Here is a 26,001-nt window from a genome sequence, read left to right as displayed (position 1 = left end):
CCCTGCATTCAGTCGCCTATAGCCATTATCACCCCTTACAAACTGCCACTTGAGGGCTGGGTTCAAGAAAGATTTAACAACTGTCATACCCGTGCTCGTTCAGTAATTGAACGAGCCTTTGGCATGATGAAAGCTCGATGGCGCACAACCATGTTTAAAGCAATAGAGGTCAAGGTTGCATTTTGCACTCAAGTGGTAACTGCCTGTGCTTTCCTACATAATATCTGCCTGACCTATGGTGATGTCCTTGAACCAGAAGATTTGGATGATCAACTCCCACCACCACTGCCTCCAGGAGATGCTGGACAGGAAGCAAGTGGCAGCATGCTGAGAGCACGACTCTCTGCCCAGGTTTCTGCACCACTTACTTTACAAACACACCTATTTGAACATGATTACATCTAGTTTTGGAACTCACTAACCTTAAAATTTTTTTCCTGTTAAAATGTTGACTATTTAAATTGTTTGCTGTTATGTATTAGCCAACATTGCAATGAAGTATTATATGCCATTGTGGGCTAGTTCTTTTGAGAGTTGTCATCAGAGTAACATTTTTAAATTTCACTGAAATTGAGTGTGTAATTTTAGTAGACCAAACTTATAGATTTTTAGAAAAAATATTCACATGAATTGAAATATTGAATTGTAATCAGTTCTAAAAAAATATTAGCTTTATTTTTTCTGTGGCCTATAAACGTAAAAGGTTAAAAATAAAATAAAATACAAAATATATTGCTTGCATTTAATCATTAATAGAATGTGTATGTCTTGTTACGACGCTCTTTTTCTTTTTACAAATTATATGTAAATAAATAAAAGCCATTTGTATTTTTCTGAAAATGTGTTTATTACATGTTTAACAATATTGTCAAAGCTGCTGTGGGGGTAAAGAACAACTGAGCAGACACAACAGAAACATGACTGGATGCTTACATTTTTGAGAACATATGCATTTTCTGTGGCAAATGGATAAAATAAAACCTGTTAACCACTTTACTTGGTAAGGTGGTCAACAAGTTTCCCAAACAGATTTAGCATTTTATCCATTTGTCCCTGGGAATGGTTAAGCCAGGCTCTGTCACGATCATCTTCTTCTTTTTGCCTCCTCTCCATGTTCTCACACCATTCCCTAAGGCCCTCCGCTGCACTCTCATCACTCTTCTTCCTTTTCCTCGGCCTCTTCAGCGTCACAACTGGAGAACTTTCTGGAGAGCTCACCTCTGAGCTCGCTGCTCCTGCTGCTGACAGAGATGCTGTGTCCACCTTGTCTTCATTCTCCGTCTGGCTGACCACTACACTGCTTGGCCCTGAAGAGTAGAAGCTGACTGGTCTAACGGATGGCCTCTGGCCAATTGCTTCGTGCATGGCAGCATAGAAAATCCAAGTTGCTGCAGTAACTTCTCCCTCATCTGTCCCTGACCCAGTTTTTGGAAGTGACAAGTCCTTAACATAACAATACATGCATATATAAAAGATAGAAATTATATTTACATGCTACAATCTCACAGATGCAAAGACACTTCATATTGTTAATCAAATTACCTTATATTTTTTCTTTAGGTTTTCCCATTTCTTCTTGCATTGTTGAGGAGTTACTTTCCCCTCCAAGTCCATTATTTTTATTATTTCGCTGCAAGAGTCATATGTTAAATTAGAAAAAATATCTGTCTGTCTATCTGTTAAATATTTACCTAAAACATTTTAATATTGTTTACAGACATAAACTCACTCATAGCCTTGAGTAGAGGCATTTCTGTGCCCAGTGAAGAGATGGTCATTTTCAGACCTAAATCGAATAAAACTGAACGTCATTTCATCCGTCCCTGTAAAAAAAATGAGTTTTTAGAAAATCCACACACGTTTTTAATGAATGTACATGAATAATAAATTACTGAACAAATTTATGTAAAGTTATTGGATGATTTTAAATGTAGAGGGATAAATAACTTTTGTATTCTAAACTAAATGTATATGAAATAATTAAACTGGCTGCTTTATGAGTTGTTGAAAACAAAATTTGACGAAATTGTTAGCATAAAATGTCTGTGAACAAATATCTGTACTTTTATTAGTAACTTACAGATATTTAAAACATTCCAAGTAACAGGGTAAACTTTGAATATTTTTACACACGTATAGCATAGTAAAAGAGGAAGTATTTAAATACTTACACTTAAAAACAAACTTTTTTGCCACTGGCACAGGATCTGCATCGCCAAACATTGCCATTTTCCCACTATTTTTTTGTTTAAAACATCACATGCAGCAATGAATTGTGGGTAATATGCTTTGGCGAAGTCTGCATGGATGCGGACTTAGCCGAAGTGTGGACTGAGGGTGCAAAGGGGGCGGGGCAAACTTCCGCTCTGGAGAATTGGGACACACTACACACTCGAGCCCATCAACGCGAACGCGCAATCCAGGAGCACAAGGGTGGGAGTGCGAATATTGGGACTGGGCCTAAGTTTAATTTATTAAACATGCGCCGATTGTATACGTGTCTTATGAGTAAATATTTCAGACGGCGGGTTGTTGTATTGTGTTATTGTAACTCGTGTTCTGCGTTTCAGACGTTGCTGCAGCTCATTGAACCTCCTCACCGTCCGGCTGGTCCGGAGCAAAGCTGATAACTAGTGGGAAAAGGTTGTTCTCAATTTTACCGATGAGCAGTGGACAGAGAATTTCTGTATGTCCAGGGAGACATTTCAATACATCTGTGGCCGCCTGAAGCTGCACTGGAGAGGATGGACACAACCACCTGCTGCAGATACTGAAGGAGATGGAGAACAGCCTGGATGCTTCACCTCCTGCCTTCCAGCTAATCACAACACACCTCTTCATAATAAGCATCATGTTCTGGAGGTTCCACAGACAGAACATACATGTATACATGATGTACACATTTAAAGAGAAAACGTTCCATAGAAAATGCATCATTTCATTTTGTGTGTTATGTGCAAAATAAAGATCTCATCACCTTTAAGTTTTGTGTGTTTTATGGAATCATCAGTAGAAAGGTGGAGGAGTAATCCGTCACTGAAGGGTTGGTTGTGACTGACTTATGGTTTAGAATTATGAGGACATAGTCACACAGACTTAGCGTAGATGAAGGTAAAAATATAAAAAGGGTGGTGAAATGTTTACAGGTGTGTAATTTGTGTCAGATCTTGGTTAAACATGATAAACTTCGTTCTGTGATATGGAGCATATTATAAAGTTGATAAACTAATATAATTTACACCCAGGGATAAGACTTAAAATGTAGCGGCCAAAGATGGATTATTTAATATTTCAAAGCTATGATAAGTTAATAACTACTCAATATTTTTATTAGCTAATATTTTATAGATGTGATAAGTTAATAACTACTCAATATTTTTATTAGCTAATATTTTATAGATGTGGCCAAAGCACATCTAACAGACACAAACTGAATACTTCAGACTCTTTACAAAGTCATTTATTTTTTTATAATGAATACTGCAGAGCAAAAATAACGTATACATGTGTGTATATGCTCTGCATATCACACTGGCTTTTCCTGCCGCACGCAGGAGTCATTTGCTGCGGCGTTGCCCGAGTAAACATGTTGGTGATACAAACTGTCCAATTTACTGTTTGTTCGGTTCGTCCCACTCCGGTTTTCGTGGTCCTTAATTTATTTGTAGTCTTGTGTGAGTTTTCTACGTGCGCTGCTTCGCGTTATCCCGTGTTCTCTGACTGAGAGCTGATCGTCAGGAATATTTTTATATTTTGCTGCGAACCTTCAAAACCTCTCTGAAAATCCTCTGTGGCGTAGACGGTCAGAAGAGCTTCGACCTCCTCGTCGGTCCATTTATTGCTGCTCTGTTGTTGTTTTAGTCCGTATGTGCAACCGTGTTTTTTAAATGTTGCGGGGACACAAAATGCGGAAATCGGACAAGGGGCGTAGCTACCAGTCACTAAACACCTACGTTATGAGGGTTCCTATAGAACTCTGGCGTTTATTCGGTTCCAAAAGCAGCGCGCTTGAAAACCGCTCGCGCGCATAAAAACAATGCACGCGCACGGGGATCACCGCGCGCGAGTACGTGATATGAGCGCGTAAATTAGTACCCGCGAGTTAAAACACACTTCGCGAGGAGGTATTTCTGCATTGCGAGGGAATAACACAGTATTTGCAAGCAGAGAATCACCCTCGTGAGAGCTCATCAATCCACTGTGTTCACACATGTGGACCTGCTCGCTCTCAGTTCTGTCACTGCGCGCTCGGTTAAACAGTCCTCCCTCGCTCGGCTGCTGGAGTTTTGAGACTCTGGAGGCGGAGACTTTGGCTGATGTGTCTTATCCTCTGATTGGTCAGTTTAAATGCTCACACATTGCCCAGCCAAGCTAGTGCATTCGGGACTTTGTCCACCATAGCGGGGGCATGGTCATTGTTTACATGCTAATTTAGTGGACAGAGAAATAAGGCGAAAAAGATATTGAATAAGAGTACACATAGAATGCTCATTAACCGTAAAAACAATATGGCAGAACAAGTACACTTCTAGAGACTATGTTTAAAAGTTTCAAGCTATTGTTTTTGATTGCGATACCGCTCTAAAAGTCTCCTCTCCAAAAGGCAGCCAAACATAGTTGGAACTGTATGTATATCACTCACTTCATTTTATTGCCACTTGGCAAATCTAACTAGCTGCCCCTCAGTAAAAACTCACAGTCCAATGTGATAAACTCTGAATCACCTAAATTAAACTGCTACTATTATTTGGCACACAGTACCAAAAAAATGTAGTGTAATGCAAAAATCCTACAATAAAGTGTGGTTTTGTTTTTTTAGTTTTTCAGTAAGATGCTAAATCAATAATATAATTTTAAAAGGCAGTTTTTTTTTTTAGCAGATTTTACATGGAGAGGGGTTTTGTTTAAAACAGCGATTTAAACACAATAAATCCCCAGTGGGAAATAAAAAGTAATAGAAACGACTGTAGCCTAACACGCTTTATTTACCAGATAAACAGCACCTGTGCAGCAAATTTCAAATGGCTTTAAGTTGGTTAAACTAGCTTTAGTTTTGCATAACTAATAAGTATTCACGTTATATCTAATTGCACGTTTTTTCCAATAAATGTTAAACATTCAATTGTTATACCTTGAAAAAATGCCATGTTTGATATGTGCATCATAGTACATATCTTCAACTATGCTTTCATTTGTTAATAGCAGAGATGTCACCTGCTTGAACGGCTTCTGCATAAAATACAAAGAGGATTCAGCACAATACCACTGAATCTTGATTACCTGGAGTTTTTATGTCACCAGAAGCTGTACATCCTGGACATCCTATCTAATTATGTACAAATACCCATCGTTATCACAGAAGCTAATTTAGCCATTACAGTCATTTAAAAAAAAAATTATTCAGGAGCAGCAGGCAGGAACACTGATATCTATCAGTTTGTCATTTTTCCTTCCCCAAGGTTTATTTTTATCATTTCATTATGCACACTGGAACTAATTTATTTACTTTATTGCGATGCCCTGTTGTCTTATGTCATTAAAAAGTTTGTTTTTTAAAAGGTTTCACTTGTTTTCTTGTCCTGTGGTGCCAGTCCCACCAGTAGGTCAGGTGAGTTTTTAGTTAAACCAAGTTGTTACTCAGTGAGACGTTTCATTTTACATTCAAAGCAAAGCAACTTTATTTGTAGAGCACAATTCAACAACATGGTGATTCAAAGGGCTTTACAAAGACATTAAAAACATAAGATTATATAAAGCATAATTTTAAAAAAAGATAAAAAAGGTAAGAACATAAACTAAGCATGATCACGTTTTATTATTATTTTTTATTTTTTTATCCACCTTAAGAGAGACGGTGCAAATTTGGTCTTTTAAGTACAAACCATTGAAATGCAGCTGAGAGACAGTCCTCTCTGAAGGGGATCTTTGGTGTTGTCTGCATTGTCTTTGACTTTAAGTCCATACTGCTGGGACATTACATGCTACCACACGGCTGGCTTTAAAAGATGAAAGTAAGCCGTATCAACCTAATCATTTAACCTTATAAAAGTGAATTATAAGGACGTTATCAGTGAGAAATATAGAGGCTAATGAGGACCATGTCTGATCTTTAATAAATGCTAGCTCCGTGGTTGAGATGAATATTTCCCTCTAAAAATGTATGAAATTATTGTGCTGGTTACACTTATTTAATCTATTGTCAAACATGACTTGATCATCACTTAAATCAACATTAACTTAATCATGCATTCAGTGACAAACGTGTATGTGCAGCAATAATATGTTTATTTAGTTTCCACCCTCAGTAATCAGATCGCTGCTGTCTGTTCCGTAGTAGAGTCCAGCAGCGCGGGGTTTGTTTGGGGCCACTGGAAGCTCCATGACCCACATGACCGCTCTCACAGTCCGAAAACTGACCAATCAGAGGATAAGACACATCAGCCAAAGTCTCCGCCTCCAGAGTCTCAAAACTCCAGCAGTCGAGCGAGGGAGAACTGTTTAACCGAGCGTGCAGTGACAGAACTGAGAGCGAGCGGGTTGCTGCTGCGAGGACATTGGTCCACATGTGTGAACACAGTGGATTGATGAGCTCACACGAGGGTGATTCTCTGCTTGCAAATACTGTGTTATTCCCTCGCAACGCAGAAATGCCTCCTCGCGAAGTGTGTTTTAACTTGCGGGTACTAATTTACTCGCTCATATCATGTACTTGTGCGCGGTGATCCCCGTGCGCTTGCATTGTTTTTATGCGAGTGGGCGGTTTTCAAGCGCGCTGCTTCTGGAACCGAATAAACGCCATAATGTGAGCTGATAGTTTTCTAAGAGTCTTTTTCCAAACCTTTTCAGTCTTATGATGTAAACCCAGCATTTTACTTATCTTCCTCCTCCAACCCCTCCCACAAGAAGTTGGTTTGTTACTAAGGGGAATTTTGCGTTTGCATTCTTTCACTTTCTCTGAGACTAGCTTTTCTTTTCAGTCTTAGTGTGTTAATCTGCTTATCCAGAGGGTCTATAAACTCAGTAAAATGTTTTCTGACAGTCAGCAGTGATGTAGAAAAACCAGATTTTAATAATAAGATAACGAGATGTGAAAAGGTAATCTGTATTGGTAATACAGAAATAAACTACAGCAGCACTCTAGAGACGCTCTCTAAAAGTCTTATAAAAAGAACACGTGTACATTTTCAGATAGTTCTGGTTTTATGTTTATCTGATTTATTTATTCTTTAGCTCAGAAAGATGGAAATAAATTATACTCATCTGTGATGAAAACTAATGTGAGAGGTGGCTAATGTTGTCCAATGCTTTAATTATTACAATCAAATAAAAAAGAGACAAAATACATCATTAAAATATTACATACACACACACACACACACACACACACACATATATAAACATAGTTGTTGTTAAATTCAGCTGCTTTGTACAATAACCTTTAAAAATGACTAAATGTCTAATTGCAGCAGTTATTCTACATGTTCTTCTACAAGAACATCTATGACAGTTGTCTGTTTACAAAAAGGAGAATTTGACAGTGACTTAATAAAACTATAAAACCGAGCCTATAATCAGAATATAACTACATCACATTTCATGTACAAGACAATTCAAAGTGCTTTACATACAACATTAAAATCATTACAGATGGTGCAAAGAAAGCATTAAAAGTAGTAAAAGGCAGCAACAAATAACAAAATAAAATCCTAAATTAAATTAAAATGATTAAAATCTAGATAAGGTAAAAGTTAGCGCACAGATTTCATGCACAGGTACATGAGAAAAGAAGACACTTTTCTCATGTGTCCTGAAGACATGACGGTGGCATCGGCCATTTTTTATGGAGCCAAAGATCCCAGAGAGAAGCCACACATGTACGAGCAGAAGATCCAAACGCCACACAGAAATATCCCGGCTGAGATTTGGACCAGGAAGCTTCTTACTGGAAGGCAGCTGAGCTAACCACCACACCACTGATCAGCCAAGAAAAATGTTTTCTACATAATTTATGTTTCAGAAATGGATGATGCTAATTTCTTGGGAGACTGTGAAGTGTCACCGATACAATCAGTGGTGGTGATGGCAGCAGTTTAATCCAATGTGGGATTTTTCTAGAAACAACTAAATGATACAGTACAACCCTTCATGTCAACTCTCTGACAGGTAGGTGATGCTGGTGGCAGGTAAGTGACGCTAATGCTGTAGGTGACGTAGTTCTGGGGAGACGGCAGATTCAAACTAGGCGCGCCCAAACATTTATACTTTCATTCAACTGTATTTTGTGCCAGCCTAATCAAAATATTCTTTGAAGTAGGAATATAGTGTCTTTAAAAGGTACACTCTGGAGCACAGCGGGGAGGATTTGGCCAGCCTGACAGATTTTATAGACCGTTGTTACGACAGAATCGTCATGGGGAAACCAAACAACACGTCCACCCCCTCCACCTCATCTAAGGCCAAGAGACAGCGAAATGAGGATTCACCTGGAGCTATTTCACCACCGGGGAACGACTCAACGGATGTTCTGATCTCTATAGATAAGAAACTCAGTAGTTTTGATGCGCGTTTGAGCCTAGTAGAAATTCTCCACAAGGAGTTCCAGGCGCTGCGTGAATCATTAGAATTCAGCCAGAAGCAGGTGGAAACTCTGGCTGTAGAAAATGCTGGTCTCAGAGAGTCGGTAAAATCCCTCACCTAGGGCTTGACCCGTCTCTCGGAGGAAAATAAGAAGATGAAGGAAACAGTGATCGATCTGCAGGCGCGGAGCATGAGAGAGAACCTGGTATTTGCAGGGATTCCAGAGCAGACGGAGGAGGACCCCGAGACCATGGTGAAAAACTTCATCAAAACCCACCTGAAGCTCCCGGAGGAAACGGTGAAAAACATCTCCTTTCACAGAGTACATCGGCTCGGCGGGAGGAAACCCGGGTCCAGCAGACCAAGACCTATTGTAGCGAAGTTCGTCAGCTTCAAACAGAAGGAGCAGGTGAAGAACCAGGGCTGCGAACTGAAGGGAACGAACTTCGGAGTAAACGACCAATATCCGAGAGAGATTCTGGACCGACGGAGAGTCCTGTTTCCCATCAGGAGGAAATCCATCACTGAAGGTGCTCGCGCTGTCATCGCGGTGGATAAATTATTTATTAATGGACAGCTGTACCGCGACCTGGACATCACTCTGTGGCTCTACTGACTTGGTATGTGCTTTAATTTCCCTGTTTTCTCACTAGATCATGTTATATCCATAAAACTGCCATAAAAGATCATTTAGTTAACAGTAAATCCACTGCCCGTCTCCACTACACTGCTCTCAGCACAGATGCGTTTTTTAAATGACTTTTTTTCTTTTGGCACTGTCGCTCTTTTCACTCTTTACACTTCTTCTCTCCGACCCTTTAACGGTTAACGGTAACACTTGTCATTATATTATATACACATCAGCACTTTTAATGATTCACAGGAACACACACAGAACAACACAAGCGCACATACATCCCTGTCACAACCAGCTGGCAGATACACATGCACGCGGAGAAGCAGTGGGATGCACGCACACACACTTTAGTAATATGCATATGGCCTCATTTCTGTGGTTGGTTCATGAACGAACTCACATTTGTCACTTGGAATGTGCGTGGAGCTGGCACAAGGAAAAAGAGGTTAAAAATTTTTTATCGTTTGTAAGAAATGAAAGCAGATATAATATTACTCCAAGAGACTCATTTATCAAACTCAACAATAGATCTTCTCTCAACAACCCAGTTTCCACACGTGTATTCAGCTTGTTATAATTCTAGGCAGAGAGGAGTAGTAACTCTTATTAATAGAAGGTTAAATTTTGACATAGATAATACAATCATAGATCCAGAAGGCAGATTTATAATAATTACATTATCTATTAAAAATGTTAAGTTATGTATTGCAAATATATATGGTCCAAATGTAGATGATCCCTCCTTCTTTCACTCCCTCTTCGCCTCACTCTATGGTCACTCAGATAACACACTAATTATAGGAGGTGATTTTAACATTATACTGGACAAACAAAGTACCACAGGAGCTCATCGAGTCTGGAAATCCTCAGAAACTGTAAAACAGTACATGAAGGATTTTGGTCTCTGTGATGCTTGGCGCTCTCACTGTCCCACACTAAGAGAATACACCTTCTTCTCTTCAGTCCACCATTCCTATTCTAGATTAGATTATTTCTTAACTAGCAGCTCGCTGACGAATGACATGTCAGAAATCAGAATCCATCCTATTAGCATTAGTGATCACGCACCAGTATCATTCACTCTGAGAAGTAAGAGCAATAAACCAGCAACTAGAAACTGGAGATTTAATACGTCATTACTTAAAGATCCTGAGTTTATTAGCTATTTCAAAAGAGAATGGTCCTTATATCTAGAAAATAACGACTTGCCAGAAACTTCAGTGTGTGTTCTTTGGGAAGCAGGAAAAGCAGTAATGAGAGGGAAAATAATTTCCTCTTCTTCTCATAAGAAAAAGAAGGAAACTTTGAGAATCTCAGAGTTAGAACTCAAATGAAATCCTTAGATGAGCTTACCATGTCTCCCCAGAAGAACACACACTAAATGCTATAAGGAAAGCTAAACTTGAATTTAATGAAATAATAGATTAAAAGACGCAATTCTTGGTGCAAAGACTTCACTTGGAGAATTTTGAGCATGGCAACAAATCTGGAAGGTTCCTGGCTGATCAGTTAAAAACAAATAAGGAGAAAACAACCATCTCCTCTGTCAGAGATCCAGATTGAAACATCAGCCACAACCCTGACAAGATAAACAACACTTTCAAAGAATTCTATAAAACATTATATACATCGCAACTAACTACAACAGATGACAACATTGATAAATTTCTTAGTAACATCAATCTTTCAAAATTAAAACATGAAAATAAAATGGTCTTGGATTCACCACTTTCAATCAGCGAACTCCATGAAGCTCTCCAGCATATGCCCAACAATAAAGCTCCAGGTCCAGATGGTTACCCAGCAGAATTCTACAAAGAATTCTGGACAATGCTGGCACCCACTTTCTACAATATGATATTAGAAATAAGGGAAAAACAAAAAATACCTTCAAATATGAACCTAGCCAATATTACTCTACTATTAAAACCAGGTAAAGACCCGACACTTCCATCCAGTTACCGTCCAATTTCATTAATAAATGTAGATCTCAAAATAATTAGCAAAGCTTTGGCCAGAAGAATAGAAAAAATAACTCCTCTAATAATACATCCTGACCAAAAAGGCTTTATTAAAGGTACACATTCCTCTACTAACATGTGTAGATTAATTAACATCATAGATTATTCTACTCTACATAATCTGGAATCCACAGTCATTTCTTTAGACGCAGAAAAAGCGTTTGGCCGAGTAAACTGGAAATTTTTATTTGCAACGTTAAACAAATTTGGGTTTGGGTTATCTTCATAGATTGGATAAAAATATTATATAACAACCCAAATGCATGTGTGACGACCAGTGATCAAACTTCTCCAAGCTTCTGTTTGCAGAGAGGAACCAGACAGGGCTGCCCGCTTTCTCCATCACTCTTTGTTATTCTTATTGAACCCCGAGCTGCTACCATAAGACAAAATTAAGAGATTAAAGGAATCCATGCCAAAAATATAGAACACAAGATAAGTCTTTATGCTGATGACGAATTACTTTTCTCTCCAGAACTCACCGACGTCTCTCCCCCAGACAATCACACTTATTAACACATTCTCATCAATGTCTGAATACTCTATTAACTGGTCGAAGACTATTATTATGCCCATCAACTATGACCTACAAAACATACCCAATACTACAATATAGTCTGGAAACATTAGATATCTAGACATAAACATTTCCCCCAGGTTATCAGAACTAACAAAGCTAAATTATGTCCAGCTACTTAAAGCAATAGAGGATGATCTCTCACGGTGGAGGCGCTTACCCATATCACTCATGGGGAGGATTGTCACAGTTAAAATGATGGTTCTATCTAAAGTAAACTACCTGTTTTCAATGATACCCACTAAACCATCCTCCAGCTGGTTTAAGTCACTGGACTCACATATATCTAAATTTTTATGGAAAAATAAGCTGACGGGTATTTTTCCATCATAAAATAAGACACAAAGAACTCAGAGTGAAGTCAGCTTCATCGCGATGGGGAGAGACTGTGGTTCAGCACTCAGAGAGTGTCTGGTGTCAACTCCGAAGTCTCAACCCCAGTGCAGCCTTTTTTTTGAGCAGCTATCACACTTCAGTAAAGCAAGCAAAGTTCTCGCAAACTTCAAACAGGGAAACACATCAGCATACAACACTTTATGACCCTTTTCACACAGAGCTGTGACCACCACATCCTGTCCTCTGCAGGGTGGGTGAGACAACAAATCATTACCCATCCTTAAGGGAGAAAGTTTAAACTGTTAACTTTAAACTGTCAACTTTGCTTACTCTAACATTTCCCTCCTGTTTGACATTTAAAGTTATCAGTTCCAAGCATAAACCAAACATAAATCAAAAACATAAATCAAAAATATGTGAAGAAATGCAAATATAAAATGAAGTCCACTTTTCAAAGCATCAGACTGTATCACTTGTCTTCACATTTTCAATACAGGCATCATAACAGTGAACATTACAGACCTATGTCTGTAGCATCAACTGGGAGTGGAGCATACTCCCGTGACAACATAAGTTGTTGCGCATAAGCATGTGAAATTGCTCGAGAACTCATGGATTTAAGACATGGAATCACACAACAAATCAGAATGCAAAACAGAATCAATACTGATAGGAATGGAGCACACACCCTTAATATCACAGTCCACCATGGTCCACTAGTAAGCCATGACCAGAAACCCCACTCAGGGGGTGGCACACGATCCGCAGCCATACTGTCCCTGAGATTCTGCAGGCCAGCCATTGCCTGCGCTACATCTCCATTAACTTCATCAGGAATGTAGATACAGCAGGTGGTGGATCACCCTGAGGAAGGCGGCCTCTGCGGGCCACAAAGATTTAGAGGTGAGAGATGTTAAACTGTGTCTTGCGGCAGTCACATCCCCCAAACGGTACGGGTTGTACCCTCTGCTTGTGAGATAAGCAAAACATATGGCATCACAGTAGGTCATGGCTCGTGCATACAGGTCAGGTTGGCTGGATGACTTTGGTATGACTGAGTAAACATAGCAGTCGGTCTGGTTCTTCAAGTCGGCCAACATTTTGGCATACGCATACCAGAGGTTGACGTCCTGTAGCTCCAAGGGGTTATGGTCTTTCCACAGGTGTGCATAATGGTGCACATACCTCTTGATCATTGTTTCTGGTAGCGGTGCAGGGTAGAACCATCTGTAGATTGTTGGCCACAGCGAGAATAATGCAAAGGACAAGGTGGTGAGACATGCTACAGTCACAGCGCACGCGTAGGTCCAGCAGCAGTGACGCCTTGGTCTACGTCTCTGCTCCAGATCCTCCATTTGTGCTGGTTTCTGAGTTAAAGGTGCCGCTTAAGGTGAAATGGGATCCGTTGGTTTCTTCACTGGCGTTGATACGAATTATCACTAAAAGATAACCCCTATTTGTAGCCAGAGGCTGTGGGTTTTAATCACAGCCCTCCTTCCCCCACTCACAGCAGCCTTACTTTGCACTCAGAAGTTTACAGTGACTGAGATGTATCCAGCTGGGTCTTTCTGCTATCTTGACTGCTGTAGGCGTTGTCAGCAGCACTTGGTAAGGCCCCTCCCACTGTGGGCTGGACCAGGTTTTGCCCTTGATGACTTTAATGAAGACCCAGTCTCCTGGTTTCACCAGCTCAGGAAGGTCCTGTAAGGGAATATAATCGGAGGGCAGTAAACTTGCATTGATTACATCTTTTTGCTGCAGAACTTTCCTCATGTAGTCTGCTAAAGTGTTTTCATCATTAGCATGCTGTAAGTCTTTAGAAAACACTGGTAGTCTGTAAGGTCTGCCATGAATGAGATTAGTTTGTTCACAAAGTGTGGTCCATTGTCACTATAGATTATTTCTGGAATACCATGGTTAGGTATAATGTGTTTACAAATTGTTTTGCCACAGTCAGTGCATCAGCATGTTTAGCTGGGACTATTTCAACCCATTTAGAATAAGCATCAATCATTACCAGACAGTATTTATGTGGTCCGCTCTGGTTTAGTTCAATAAAGTCCATGTGGAGTGTCTGAAAAGGATATTTTGGTTCAGAGAACCTGCCCCTCTGTGGTCTCATGTTGCCTTGTGGGTTATGTTTAATACAGATCACGCAGGATTTACAAAAGTTTTTTAAGTAAGATTTTAATCCAAAGGCTCTGAACTGCTTCTCTATAATGTCACTCATCCCCCCCGTTGACACATGACATACACCATGTGTCAGCAATGCCGCTGCTTTAAATAAAGATTTTGGGAGAACAGGTTTACCATTAAGTTCATAAAGTCCTGTTATCTGACTTGTAGCTGCTCCTTTAGTAAGCCAGAGTTGTTTCTCTGTCTTAGACGCTGCTTCCTGCATGTCACCAAGCACCGTGTGGTCAATAAAGACCCCCTGCTGCTGCTCAGCAGAGTAGAGATCATTGACCCCAAATTGCCCTGCTGCTGCTTGCTTAGCAGTTGCATCTGCAAACCTGTTTCCTGTTGATACATAATCTTGTCGAACAGGGCTGTTTTAAGCTGTTGCTGATACGGGCCTTTTTCATCAGTATCATATCAAAAAACAAAAACCCACGGCGAGTCCTCCTTTTATTTCTACGGCCCTAGTATGTGGAACAGTCTGCCTGAGGACGTGAGGGGAGCACCTAGTGTGGATATTTTTAAAACAGACTCAAAACCCACCTTTTTAGTTTAGCATTTTAATCATTACTTTTATCATTACTATTGTATTTATTCATTTCTTTATTCTAAACACACAGGCTGTATTCAGTTTCTATTTATATTATTAATTCTCTTATTTCACGGGTTCTCTTATTTTATGGGTCTTAGCAATATCACTATTACTTTTATATCCAGGTTGGTTTTTAGATTGTTTTAGATTTGGTTTTACAGTGTTTTATCTCAGTGTTTCCCCACACCACTAGACCCCAGAATTTACGACAGCGTTTACTTGGTCCTTTTAACTTGCTTTTACCCTCTGTGATGTGTGTGTGTGTTTGATGGGAAGGGGGGGGGGGCTTGCTGCTATTGGGTTGGGGTTCTGGGGGATTTTACTATCTGTAAAGCACCTTGAGTTGCTTTTTGTATGTATGAAAGGTGCTATATAAATAAAGTTTGATTTGATTTGATTTGATTTGATAGAGAATGCCTCTGTGTATTTTAAATTCTTTCTCAAACCGTATGCGGAAATCATCCCCTTCTTCATTTGGCTTCTGTGTTACAGCTGCAAGGTGGCTGTAATTAGCCATTTTCTTGAAGGCAACACGCACACGGTCAACAAGTGCATCTAGCTGAGTTTTATAGGCTCCAGTTATGTCACCATCTGCTGGGTAGGTGCTAACTGCGCCTACCGCATCTCTGCCTGTATAATCTCCTCTCACTCTGCCCCAGTCTTTCCCCAAAGAGGACATCATAGCTTCTCCTGCCTCGTGAGCATTCAGTCTGTAGGAATGTATAATGTCAGTTATGTCCTGGACCCAGTCATCAGGATTCTCACGAGGAGGAGTCACACCTGCTACTGCTTTGGCAGCTTCTTCAAGAGTCCATGGTCTGAACACATACATGTGTCTGTCAGCTGCCTCAGGGTTAGGATTAGCAACCTGAATCATGGGGAAAGTCTCTGTGTATCTGGCTGGTGGGCGCACACTATCTGACGGTCTTAAGTCATATGCAGGTGGCAGCAACGGACATAACGGGGCTGTCGGGCCTGGTTTAGGTGAATCTGTTAATGGTGGAGCAGTAAGAGATGCAAGCGGGGACGAGGTCGGGGTCAGCGTAGGTGGTAGTCTGCCTCTTCTGGGAGTACCCTGGGTGGCCGAAGCAGCTCCACCCGAGGGGCCTGGTGCAGGCTGAACAGGTTGGTCCCGTCTCCTTGGGTAGACGGGACCGGTCTCATTATCACCAGGTCTTACAAAAGCTGCCATAGCAGCCTCTTCGCCCTTCTTTCTTTCTTTAGACTTTCTAATATTATCCCTGCGAATCTTAGACTCCTCTAACCACCTGTGCGCACACTCCAGCTCCTTCTTTTTCTTATCTGCCTTCTCACCAGTCTTACCACTTACACTTGCTTCCAGCTTATCTACTACTGTCTCCCACTCATCTACCTTCAACTTCCCTGTCACCCCATATTTGGGGACCCATTTTTCCAGAAACTTGACGTTATCCGGATTCCTCTGATTCATGTACTTCACATCGCCCTCTAAGGCGACTGAAGATTCACTGTTTCCCATATTGGGTCTGCGTTGTGTTATGAAATTATGACCTTAATCTCGAGAGGTAAATTGACCTACTTCACCAGACCACTGACTTGTGTTATCACCGTCAGGTTTCCACCAGTGCGATGCTTCAGTCAAATCTACCTCGAGCACTCACTCTCACAGTCACTCACTCACACACACTTCTGCCTAGGCTCTGTCCCTGTGACTTCTTTCAGACGCTTTACCTTTAACACTGCTCCCAAGGGTTCTCTGGCGTGCGTTTTTACACTGCTCCCAGAAAATTTCTGGCGTGTTCTATAGTGCTGCTCCCAGACTTAGTCTGGCGCACTAAGTGACTGCTCCCAAGAAAAAACTTGGCGTCTATAGCACTGCTCCCAGGAACCACTTGGCGTGTTTTACCAACACTGCCCCAGATTTAATCTGGCGTGTTATAACAAAGACTGCTCCCAGGTTTAACCTGGCATCTATTATTTCTTTCCCTAGCGTCACTCTCTTGCTTATACTCACTCCGGGTTCGGTGTCCTCCTCAGTCACGGATCCCGTCAATCCACCGCTGGCAGGATGAGCATGAAGTAAATCACCGGCCTGTTGGACAATTCAGTCGTCAGGTCTTTCCTCTCAGCCGTCCTGATGATGGCTGCCCGCGCGGGTTTCGGTGTTCAGGCCTCCTCCTGTCAACGAATGGGTATGTTGGGATCCGGGTCACGGCACCAAAAATGATGGGTATTTTTCCATCATAAAATAAGACACAAAGAACTCAGAGTGAAGTCAGCTTCATCGCGATGGGGAGAGACTGTGGTTCAGCACTCAGAGAGTGTCTGGTGTCAACTCCGAAGTCTCAACCCCAGTGCACCCTTTTTATTGAGCAGCTATCACACTTCAGTAAAGCAAGCAAAGTTCTCGCAAACTTCAAACAGGGAAACACATCAGCATACAACACTTTATGACCCTTTTCACACAGAGCTGTGACCACCACATCCTGTCCTCTGCAGGGTGGGTGAGACAACAAATCATTACCCATCCTTAAGGGAGAAAGTTTAAACTGTTAACTTTAAACTGTCAACTTTGCTTACTCTAACATAAGCCATCACGTATCAGTCTAAAAACTTTACAACAGACTAAAGATAGAGGTGGATTGGAGCTACCCAACTTTAATCATGTTTTCTTAGCTAACAAGCTGCAGTATATCTCCAAATGGCTTAAACCTAGCAGTCTGGATGAAACATGGTTAGATGTAGAGCAAGCATTGTGTGAGGATCTTTTTTATCTCTGACCTGCCATTCATCAGCTCAACCATCAAAACACACAAGTGTTTTAAAAGCATCAATGTAAAGCATATGTGAAAATATACCATTAATCAATTAAACTTACGGCTACCTATTAGGGTGGCAGAATTCATGAATCTCAATGCCCCAAAGCTGTTATCAAAAACATATAGACTATTATCTAAACTAGAAGACTCAATCTGTCTTCCAACTTCAAAATGGGAGGGTGACTTATCCAGTAACTTTAATAAAGATAAATGGTCACAAATATGTTTAAACACCTTTAAAATGACTAAAAATTCAAATATGCAACTAGTACAATTCAAAATTCTGCATAGAACTCATTATACAGGACAAAGGATGTTCAGGATGGGTCTGTCACAACCAAACATCTGCACACACTGCAATGAAAACACACCAGACAACTATCTCCATGCCTTGTGGTCCTGTACATCTGTCCGCAGGTTCTGGCTTCAGGTATGTGTGGACATGTCAACATGGTTTAAATGTAATATTCCTACAATCCCCGCACTATGTCTACTAGGTGACTTGGGTGACATTAATATGGCAATTAACTCTGCACACATGATACGCACAGCATTATGCATCGCTAAGAAAACTATCCTTGTGAACTGGACAAACAAAAATAATCTGTGTATTCAGCAGTTTAGGAATCTCTTAGTTGACCACATCAGTAGTGAGACAATGTTTGCCTCCTCAAAGAACTATTTGGCTGAATCTCATTCCTTCTGGTCCCCTATGCTTAGTTCCATCACTTAGTGTAGGTGGAGGACTGTGACCTCGTTGCTATGGGGGTTTGAGAAATGGCTGGGAGTGACTGGTGGTTGCGGGTTCTTTGTGGTTGCCCATGGTGCGGGACCCGGGCTGCTCTGCGGTGGGGGTGGCTCTGGGTCTGGCCCTGTCGAGGGCTGTGAGGGCCAGCGGTTGGAGTCGCCTCGTGGCGGGGGGTGAGGCCACTGGTGGTTCCTGGGTTGGTGGGCGTCGGTCCTGGGCCAGGCGGCCGGGCTATTCCGGGACGGGCTGGGCGGGGGTTCTGGGCTGTGGTGCCCGGGAGTGGTCCTTCTCCCTCCGGGGTGGTGGGCTCCGTATGTGCCGGGGGTCTGGGCCTGCCCGGATGTGCTGCCGTGGTGTGGGTTGGCGCATGCCCTGGTGTCTGGTTGACACCCTGGGACCCAGGGTATGGCCCGGGGGCAGGGGTGGTGTTGGGGTTTGAAGGAGGGCTGAGTGGGATTCGGGGGATTATAGGGGGAGGTGCTGGGGTGTGAGACAGGGATGCTTGTATGTTGTGTGTGTGTGTCTATACTTTGGATGATGTTTGTGTGGATGGGGGGTGTTAGAGTAAGCAAAGTTGACAGTTTAAAGTTAACAGTTTAAACTTTCTCCCTTAAGGATGGGTAATGATTTGTTGTCTCACCCACCCTGCAGAGGACAGGATGTGGTGGTCACAGCTCTGTGTGAAAAGGGTCATAAAGTGTTGTATGCTGATGTGTTTCCCTGTTTGAAGTTTGCGAGAACTTTGCTTGCTTTACTGAAGTGTGATAGCTGCTCAATAAAAAGGGTGCACTGGGGTTGAGACTTCGGAGTTGACACCAGACACTCTCTGAGTGCTGAACCACAGTCTCTCCCCATCGCGATGAAGCTGACTTCGTTCTGAGTTCTTTGTGTCTTATTTTATGATGGAAAAATACCCTTCAGGGGGTATGTTTGTGTATGTGCGTATGCATGTGTTAGGATGAGTGGGGGTGTGTCTGGGGAGTGAGAGTGGGAGAGTTGGATGCTGTGTGAGTGTTTATATTTTTTGGGTGGGGCTGAGAGGGCATATATGAGTTAGGATGAGCAGGAGTGTGCAAGGAAATAGGTGTGTGCATGCGTTTCTGTGTGTGGTTGGGGCGGGGTTAAGTGCACTTGTAGTGGGGGGGGGGCTGGGCGGGCCTGTCTTGCCCTGGGGGGCCTCCTGGGGAGCAGGGGGGCCTAATGCCACTAAAGGGTCATCATCCAGAGGGATGTTTACTTCTGGACGTACATCCCCGGACCCCTCTTACTTCCTGCTCTCTCTGTCTCACACACACACACATAGGGAGTTGGGAGGCGTGGAGCCATGCGGGGTAGAGCGGAGGAGACCATTCAGTGGTCTCCTTGGACGCACCCCGTGGCGACTCGCCTCTCAGTTTTAATTGCACCGAGACACCAAAATACAAGAAACACAACACACAAACAACACCTGGGGGGCATGGCATGCCCCTCAATTTTAATTGCACACAACACACACTACCTAAACAGTCAGGAGCGGGGAGGGAGAGGGTATTGGGGACCTCTCACACCCCTGCTCCCCCTGTGTGTGGCTGGGGGCGGGCGGGGGGGGGGTTGCCCCGGGGCCGGGTCCCGGGGTGGCTGCGCTGGTGGGCTGCTGGCTCTGTGGGGGTTGGGTCAAGGGGGGGTGCTTAGGGCTCGCTGTCCTCTGGTCCGCCTGGGGTGTCCCCCACGGGGCATGGTGGGTGGGTTGTGTATGGCGTGACTGTGTGGTGGTGAGTGATTGTGGGTGCGGGGGAGGGTGTGAGCGTGGGGTTATATGGGGTGCAGATTGAAGTAGATTGGGAGTGGGGGGAGGGGGTCGATAGCACCCTGGTTCCCGGGGTGTGCGGCTGGAACATCGGGGTGTGTGCTGGCCTACGCCGGGAAGCTGTCTGGGGGGGGGGGGCCTGGTCCTCCTAGGCATGTTGTGAGCCCTCTGCCTTTGGGGGGTGGGGCTGCTGCCTCTGGGCTCCTGGGGCCCTGGGCCCTTCGCTTGGTCTGCTCTGGATGGCCGGTCCCTGGCGGGGCTGGTGGCTGCTGATCTTGGCCCACTGGGGCCTGTGTCCCAGAACCGTGGGGGGGCTCTTGCTGGGGCTCTCCTCTGCCGCCCTTCGGGTGGGGCTGGAGTCGTCTTCGTAGTGGGGTGGCTTGGGTTGGTGCTCCGGGTCTGTTGCTGAGGGCCCGGGCCTCTGGCCCTGGTCTGCCTCTGGCCTCCGTGGAGGCGTGGTAGCATTTGCATGATCTCACTCACCACTCTTCATCACTGATCACTCCTCTTCCTCATGCTCTGCATGCTGACACAGTCACTGAGTTGTCCAGTGGGTTTTAATACTAAGTGACAATTATTAATTTTTTTTTTTTTGTATTTTTGCTGTGAGTTAGTATCTGGTCGCTGTTATGTCGTTTTGATTTGGTTATTATTTAAAAACTCTTAATGACTAGCAGCCCTGTTTTTTCTGTGTGTGTGTTTCTGCTTTTGTAAAAGTTGTAGGAAATGTTCTGGTGTGTTCATGTATAGGTGTAACAGTTTGGTGTCTGGTGATGGTGTGGATTGAAGGGTCCTTTCCTTCTGTCTGTGATCTTTTTGTCTCCTTTCTTCTTTCCCTTTTGCTCTTTTTGCTCTTTTCAATCTTTTTGTGTCCCCTCCGGTCAGGTCCAGCAAGATTACATAGATTCAAAGTAAATAAATAAATAAATGAATCAGATTATCAAGAGGAGCCTTACCCATAGGCCTCCCCTTGGCAGAGCAAATTTGTTCAGCACGATACAGCAACCAGATTATCATTTTGCTGCTATGATGCTGGACAGGACAAGTTAAAAAAAAAAGAAAGAAAACAACTAAATGATGAACCTTCAATTAAAATGAGTTCAGGATGAAACTGGATGAGAAGTTACTAAACCTGATTTGATGACATGATGTGGACAGAATGGTAACAAGGATGAAAGCTAAGCAGCCTGTACAGAAACACCCGTTTTACTGTTGCTTCTTTTCACTTTGCTTTCTTTATTATGTCTTTTTGGTCTAACCAGCTCCATGTGACCTGAGATCCACACCAGATCTGTTTCTGTTCATTAAACAAAGAGGGAAGTTAGTGAGTCTCACTTCTGTGTTTATATAGCAGATGGTTTCTAGTTAGTTCGGCCTGTCAGACATTAATTAGCATCTTCTTACAGCAGGAGTAACCTGCTGAGTCATGAGTTGAGTATCAGATAAACCATTGTCCTGCATCACATGGTTAGTCACCTCTGTAGACTTGCAGAATTTTACTACCCACATTAAATTCCTAGGTGAATTTTCATCTCTAAAACTATAGACCCAGACACTGACTCATTAAAATAAAAACTCTTTGTAGGTGGAGTCTGGTGCTGCCTGCCTGCCTTCCTCTGTAAACATCCCTTTATTTTATCTCCAGCCCGTCTTAGCCGCCGGCTCTGTTCAGATCGGCCCGTCTTGTTTCAGTGGTTAACTTTGTTTTCTGACTAGCTGACTGGAGAGTGTCTTCAGATATAAACTGATTTATTTCTGCTGTTTATTTACATAAAACATATGAGAGAGCTTGTTTAACATTTTACTCTCGACAAATAAACGAGCCTCTGCTCAGACGTCCTCACTGCAGCCATTTTGTTTGCTTCCTGGTTGCTCGTCTTCTTCACTTCTAGTTCTCAAACTCTTCCCTCTATTCACAGAGCAGTGAATCTAAAATCATGAACGAAGGTAATAATTTTAAATCTCTTAATATCAGGAATGAATAAATTACTAAAAGAAAAGACGGTTCAGGGGTATTAGCTGTGTTTAGCTAACTGTCATGGTATAAAAGCCAAGTTTGTACTTAAAGCAGCTTGAATAGCTTTATGTGTATTTATGTTGTGGTTTTAGATGTTGAACCTCCAATCTTTACTATAAGAGATGTAATCACCTCCTCCTGGAGCAGAACCTGAGTTATACACGTACATATCTGACTTATACATGAGAAACTATTTTAACAGAAGTCACGATGTGTGGGTTGAGGTGTGTTTTACTTCTTATTCTGTGGTCTGTTTAGTTTCTACTCTGTCATTTTCCAAACCCTGTCCTGTTTTATTTGCTAGAGTTTTCCTCTTGTTTAGACGTGTTTACGGGACCCTGATGCAGGAGGTAGGCGGATGAAGGAATCCGTTTATTAATCCACAACAAAAGGCACTGCTGCAGCAGCTTACACCAACAAACCAAAAGAATAAACAGAAACGAAACCAGACGGAGGGAAAACTACAAGGTAAACAAAAGAAAGACGAAGCAACAATGATGATCTGGCAATGACTAAAGGAAAACCAGGAAGCAGGAAACATGAAGTAAAGCACAGAATACAGAAGGGAAACAGCTCTACAAAATAAACACTAGAAACTAAAAACACCCCAGAATAAGAACTAAACCTCCTAAACCCACAGATCATGGCAAGTAGAGAAGTTTTGTATTACTTGTGGTTTCATCACAAATTAGGAAACATTTCATGTTTTTACTATGTGCTGATTTTATTTCATGTTCATCTATAACAGCAGACTGATGCTACATGATACTGGAAATGATTGTAATAAAAAACATAAATAAATAAAATAAACTGGACTCTAAAGGGAGGGTAAGAAGGAAGAAAGTCACATTCAGATGGGAGGGGGTGCAAGTTAAACTCCTCACATTTAACATGAAGACGTGACATTTCTGTCCATAAACTGTGACTTTGCACATCATGAGCAGGCACATGTATATTAGTGCAAGTAGTGCGGTCAAAAATATGGTTACTATAAAATAATACAAATAAATAAATAAATAAACAAAAACTCTGCTGCTATTGTTTGCAGTTTGTTTATTCAGAAGCAGGGACAGAAAGTTCTTTTAACAATCAGAAGAAAGCATTTAAAGTGTTGTTTGCATGGACGCTCGCAGAACGCTACAAACAACGCTGCTGTCCACGGTGCTGAAGGAAACAGATCAAATCTGGAGGATTTAATTAATAAACTAATAAATAAAACACAAAGCTGACAAATTAATGCTCTTTTTTTCAACACACATCAGGAACCTTTTTAAAAAATTAAATGTAACTTGAAAGAGAAGTATTTTTAGGGCTCCCCCTTGAAGTTTTTAGAGGAGCTCCTGTGCCTTTCAGGGGAGCCGAGCTCCCTTTACCGTAATTCGAACCCTGATATGAACATGTATTTTCCTAGTTTTATGTTTCATGCACTGTGAGATGATAAGACGCCATCCTGTGTTTTTACCCGAGTCCTGAATATTTGCTGTTAACTATGTAAATATGTTCATGTAAACCGGATAAAACACACTTTATGGTTTTCACTAACAGGAGGGAAAGTTTCAGGGAACAAACATACAAGTCCTCAATAAGTCTCAACAAAAAGCTCACGTAAACACAAATCACAATCAACCAGCAGAACAGAAAAGATAACTTAAAGTGTCCCAAAACCACGGGGTCAACGCCCACAGCGGCGAATACATCTGAATCAAAACAAAACTCAAAGAGATCACCTCAGGCAGGGATATAATGTCATGTCAAACTTTTATACTTAGCACTAAATCCCAAATCTCCAATCCACACAGGATATCAAAACAGTACACACAAGCGAAAGCTCCCAAACAGGCAAGCTGTGTCCCACTGTCCACTGTGTCCCACTGTCCACAGCTGCCCCGAATGACGGGTGATCGTCTCTTTTGAGGTTGGCACTGCTTTCTGGTTGGACAGCTGATCCCAGAACTGGAGAAGTCGCTGGCCAATCAGCATGACGGAGAGGAAGAGTCCTGGAAAAATCCCTGCAGACAATCAATCTGCCAATAATTCAATCAGTCTGCAGGCTGAAAGGCCTGAGGGCCGTAACAACAACTATTTATTATATTACAGAAAAGATGAATTATTGGAGAGAGAGAACCCATGTATACGAGCGGGAAACATTCTGGAGTCTCTGCAAGAATTCAAAGCAATGCCAGATTTGCATTTTGCGTTCACTGTAATGCACATTGCTTGAATTTAGTTCTTGTTGATGCTACAAAAGCAGTGCCTGAGGCTGTTGACTTTTTTGCACTTCTGCAGCAGCTGTATAACTTTGTATCTGGCTCCTATGTGCATCTGAAGTGAACTGCAAGCCTGCTCTTTGCCCAGGGAGCTACAGGCACTTACAGACACAAGGTGGGCATGCAGATACACAGCGTACCGTAATCTGAGAGACAGACTTCCAGCAGTTCTGTGACTATTGCAGGATCTTGCACTTGAAAGACATGGAGAAAGGTTCTCAGATAGATTTACAGTTCATAGGGCTTTTGGTTACCTTTTGTAAAGTGCTTGGTGATGCCAAATGTCTTTCTGACATGCTCCAGTCCAGCACTCTTGATCTAGCAAGGGCTGTGGATCTAGTAGGTGTCCTTACAGACACTCTTCAGGACTACAGAACTGAGAATTACTTTGGTGAACTATGGAAAGAGGTTGAGGAGCTTGCTGAGCAGTGCAAAATTGGTGTACAAACACATTCTAAAATACATCCTAGAGTCAGCTCAAGATTTCTTGACTCTGGTGTTGAGCACTGTAGGACAGAGGAACTGTGATGATGAGGGCTTCCCCAGATCACTCTTTTATCAGGTGATTGACTGTCTCATAACTGAGCTGAAGAGGTGTTTTTCAAAGAAAAGTTGTGAGATCATGCAAGGTGTGCAGTCTCTAAACCAAAAGAGTGCAACTTTTTTAAATGAGGAGCCTCTTTTTGCCGTTGCACAGACTTTTGAATCAGATTTAGGTGACCTCAAACATGAGGTTCACCAAACCAAGCGACTTCTTGACAGGAAAGTGAAAAGTGGATTAGACAGACCATCTACTTTGCTTGATTTTATTGTGTTTCTGTATTCTGTTTAATTTTGTAGCCATGCAATCGTATGACCACGCACAAACCATGGTGGTAAAAAAGCACACCTGAGTCGCATTGCCATGGTCCTCTAGCAGCTGCTATTTAAGGACAGGGCCTCCTCCTACACAGTAGAATCTAACAACACAGTATTACTTAATTGTGATGAAAATCAAATATGCTGTTGATAAAATTAGTATTTTTTAAAGTTTATTTTAAAGTTTATTTTAAAAACAGGATTTTGTGGGTTAAAGAAAGCCCTCTACAGGGTAAAACCACATTAAGTTTTTCATGATAGAGAGGTTCTACATCACAAGAAAATTTAAAAAACCCCACAGCCAGGTGCAGGTAGGCGGGGCCTTGCCTTGCAGACAGAAAACCACGCCTACAAACGCAGATGAAGGGATATGAACTTATCTGGTGTAGATCTGCTAGTTTCAGACTGCTATTCTTTCACAGGGTTTCTGATAAAAATGTTCCTGCATTGGGACAGATTTGTGCTTCTGTGGGTGTAAACGTAACACCGGAGTTTATTCTTTACCTGCTGATCCTCACCTGGCGACAGACAACTTCCAGCAGCTCTTCCTACAGCTGACACAACATGCCGCGAGTCTCCACAGCTTTCCAGAGCTGCTGACAGGCAGCT

The 26,001-nt window shown here is 42.2% G+C and overlaps 1 protein-coding gene across 1 annotated transcript; it reads right to left on the bottom strand.

Annotated features, from left to right (window-relative positions):
• Positions 1-928: 928 nt before the first annotated feature.
• Positions 929-2,228, bottom strand: LOC121652030 (trihelix transcription factor GT-3b-like). Its single transcript, XM_042004561.1, has 4 exons — positions 2,172-2,228; positions 1,730-1,823; positions 1,543-1,630; positions 929-1,443 (listed from the first exon to the last, which is right to left on the bottom strand). The coding sequence occupies exons 1-4, from the start codon at positions 2,221-2,223 to the stop codon at positions 994-996; spliced, it is 684 nt and encodes a 227-aa protein (XP_041860495.1). The 5' UTR covers positions 2,224-2,228; the 3' UTR covers positions 929-993.
• Positions 2,229-26,001: the final 23,773 nt, after the last annotated feature.

The sequence above is a fragment of the Melanotaenia boesemani genome, chromosome 13 (assembly GCF_017639745.1).
Source record: "Melanotaenia boesemani isolate fMelBoe1 chromosome 13, fMelBoe1.pri, whole genome shotgun sequence".
Classification (NCBI taxonomy): domain Eukaryota; kingdom Metazoa; phylum Chordata; class Actinopteri; order Atheriniformes; family Melanotaeniidae; genus Melanotaenia; species Melanotaenia boesemani.
This window is presented reverse-complemented; position numbering and strand designations above follow the sequence as displayed.

What these genes read in the sequence shown, in the direction of transcription:
- LOC121652030 (XM_042004561.1), bottom strand. Translation starts at nt 2,223, where the DNA reads ATGTTTGGCGATGCAGATCCTGTGCCAGTGGCAAAAAAGTTTGTTTTT. An exon ending in AAAAAAGTTTGTTTTTAAGT is followed by an intron (nt 1,824 to 2,171) that starts GTAAGTATTTAA and finishes TTTTTTTTACAG; the next exon opens with GGACGGATGAAATGACGTTC. An exon ending in ACCTAAAGAAAAAATATAAG is followed by an intron (nt 1,444 to 1,542) that starts GTAATTTGATTA and finishes TGTTATGTTAAG; the next exon opens with GACTTGTCACTTCCAAAAAC.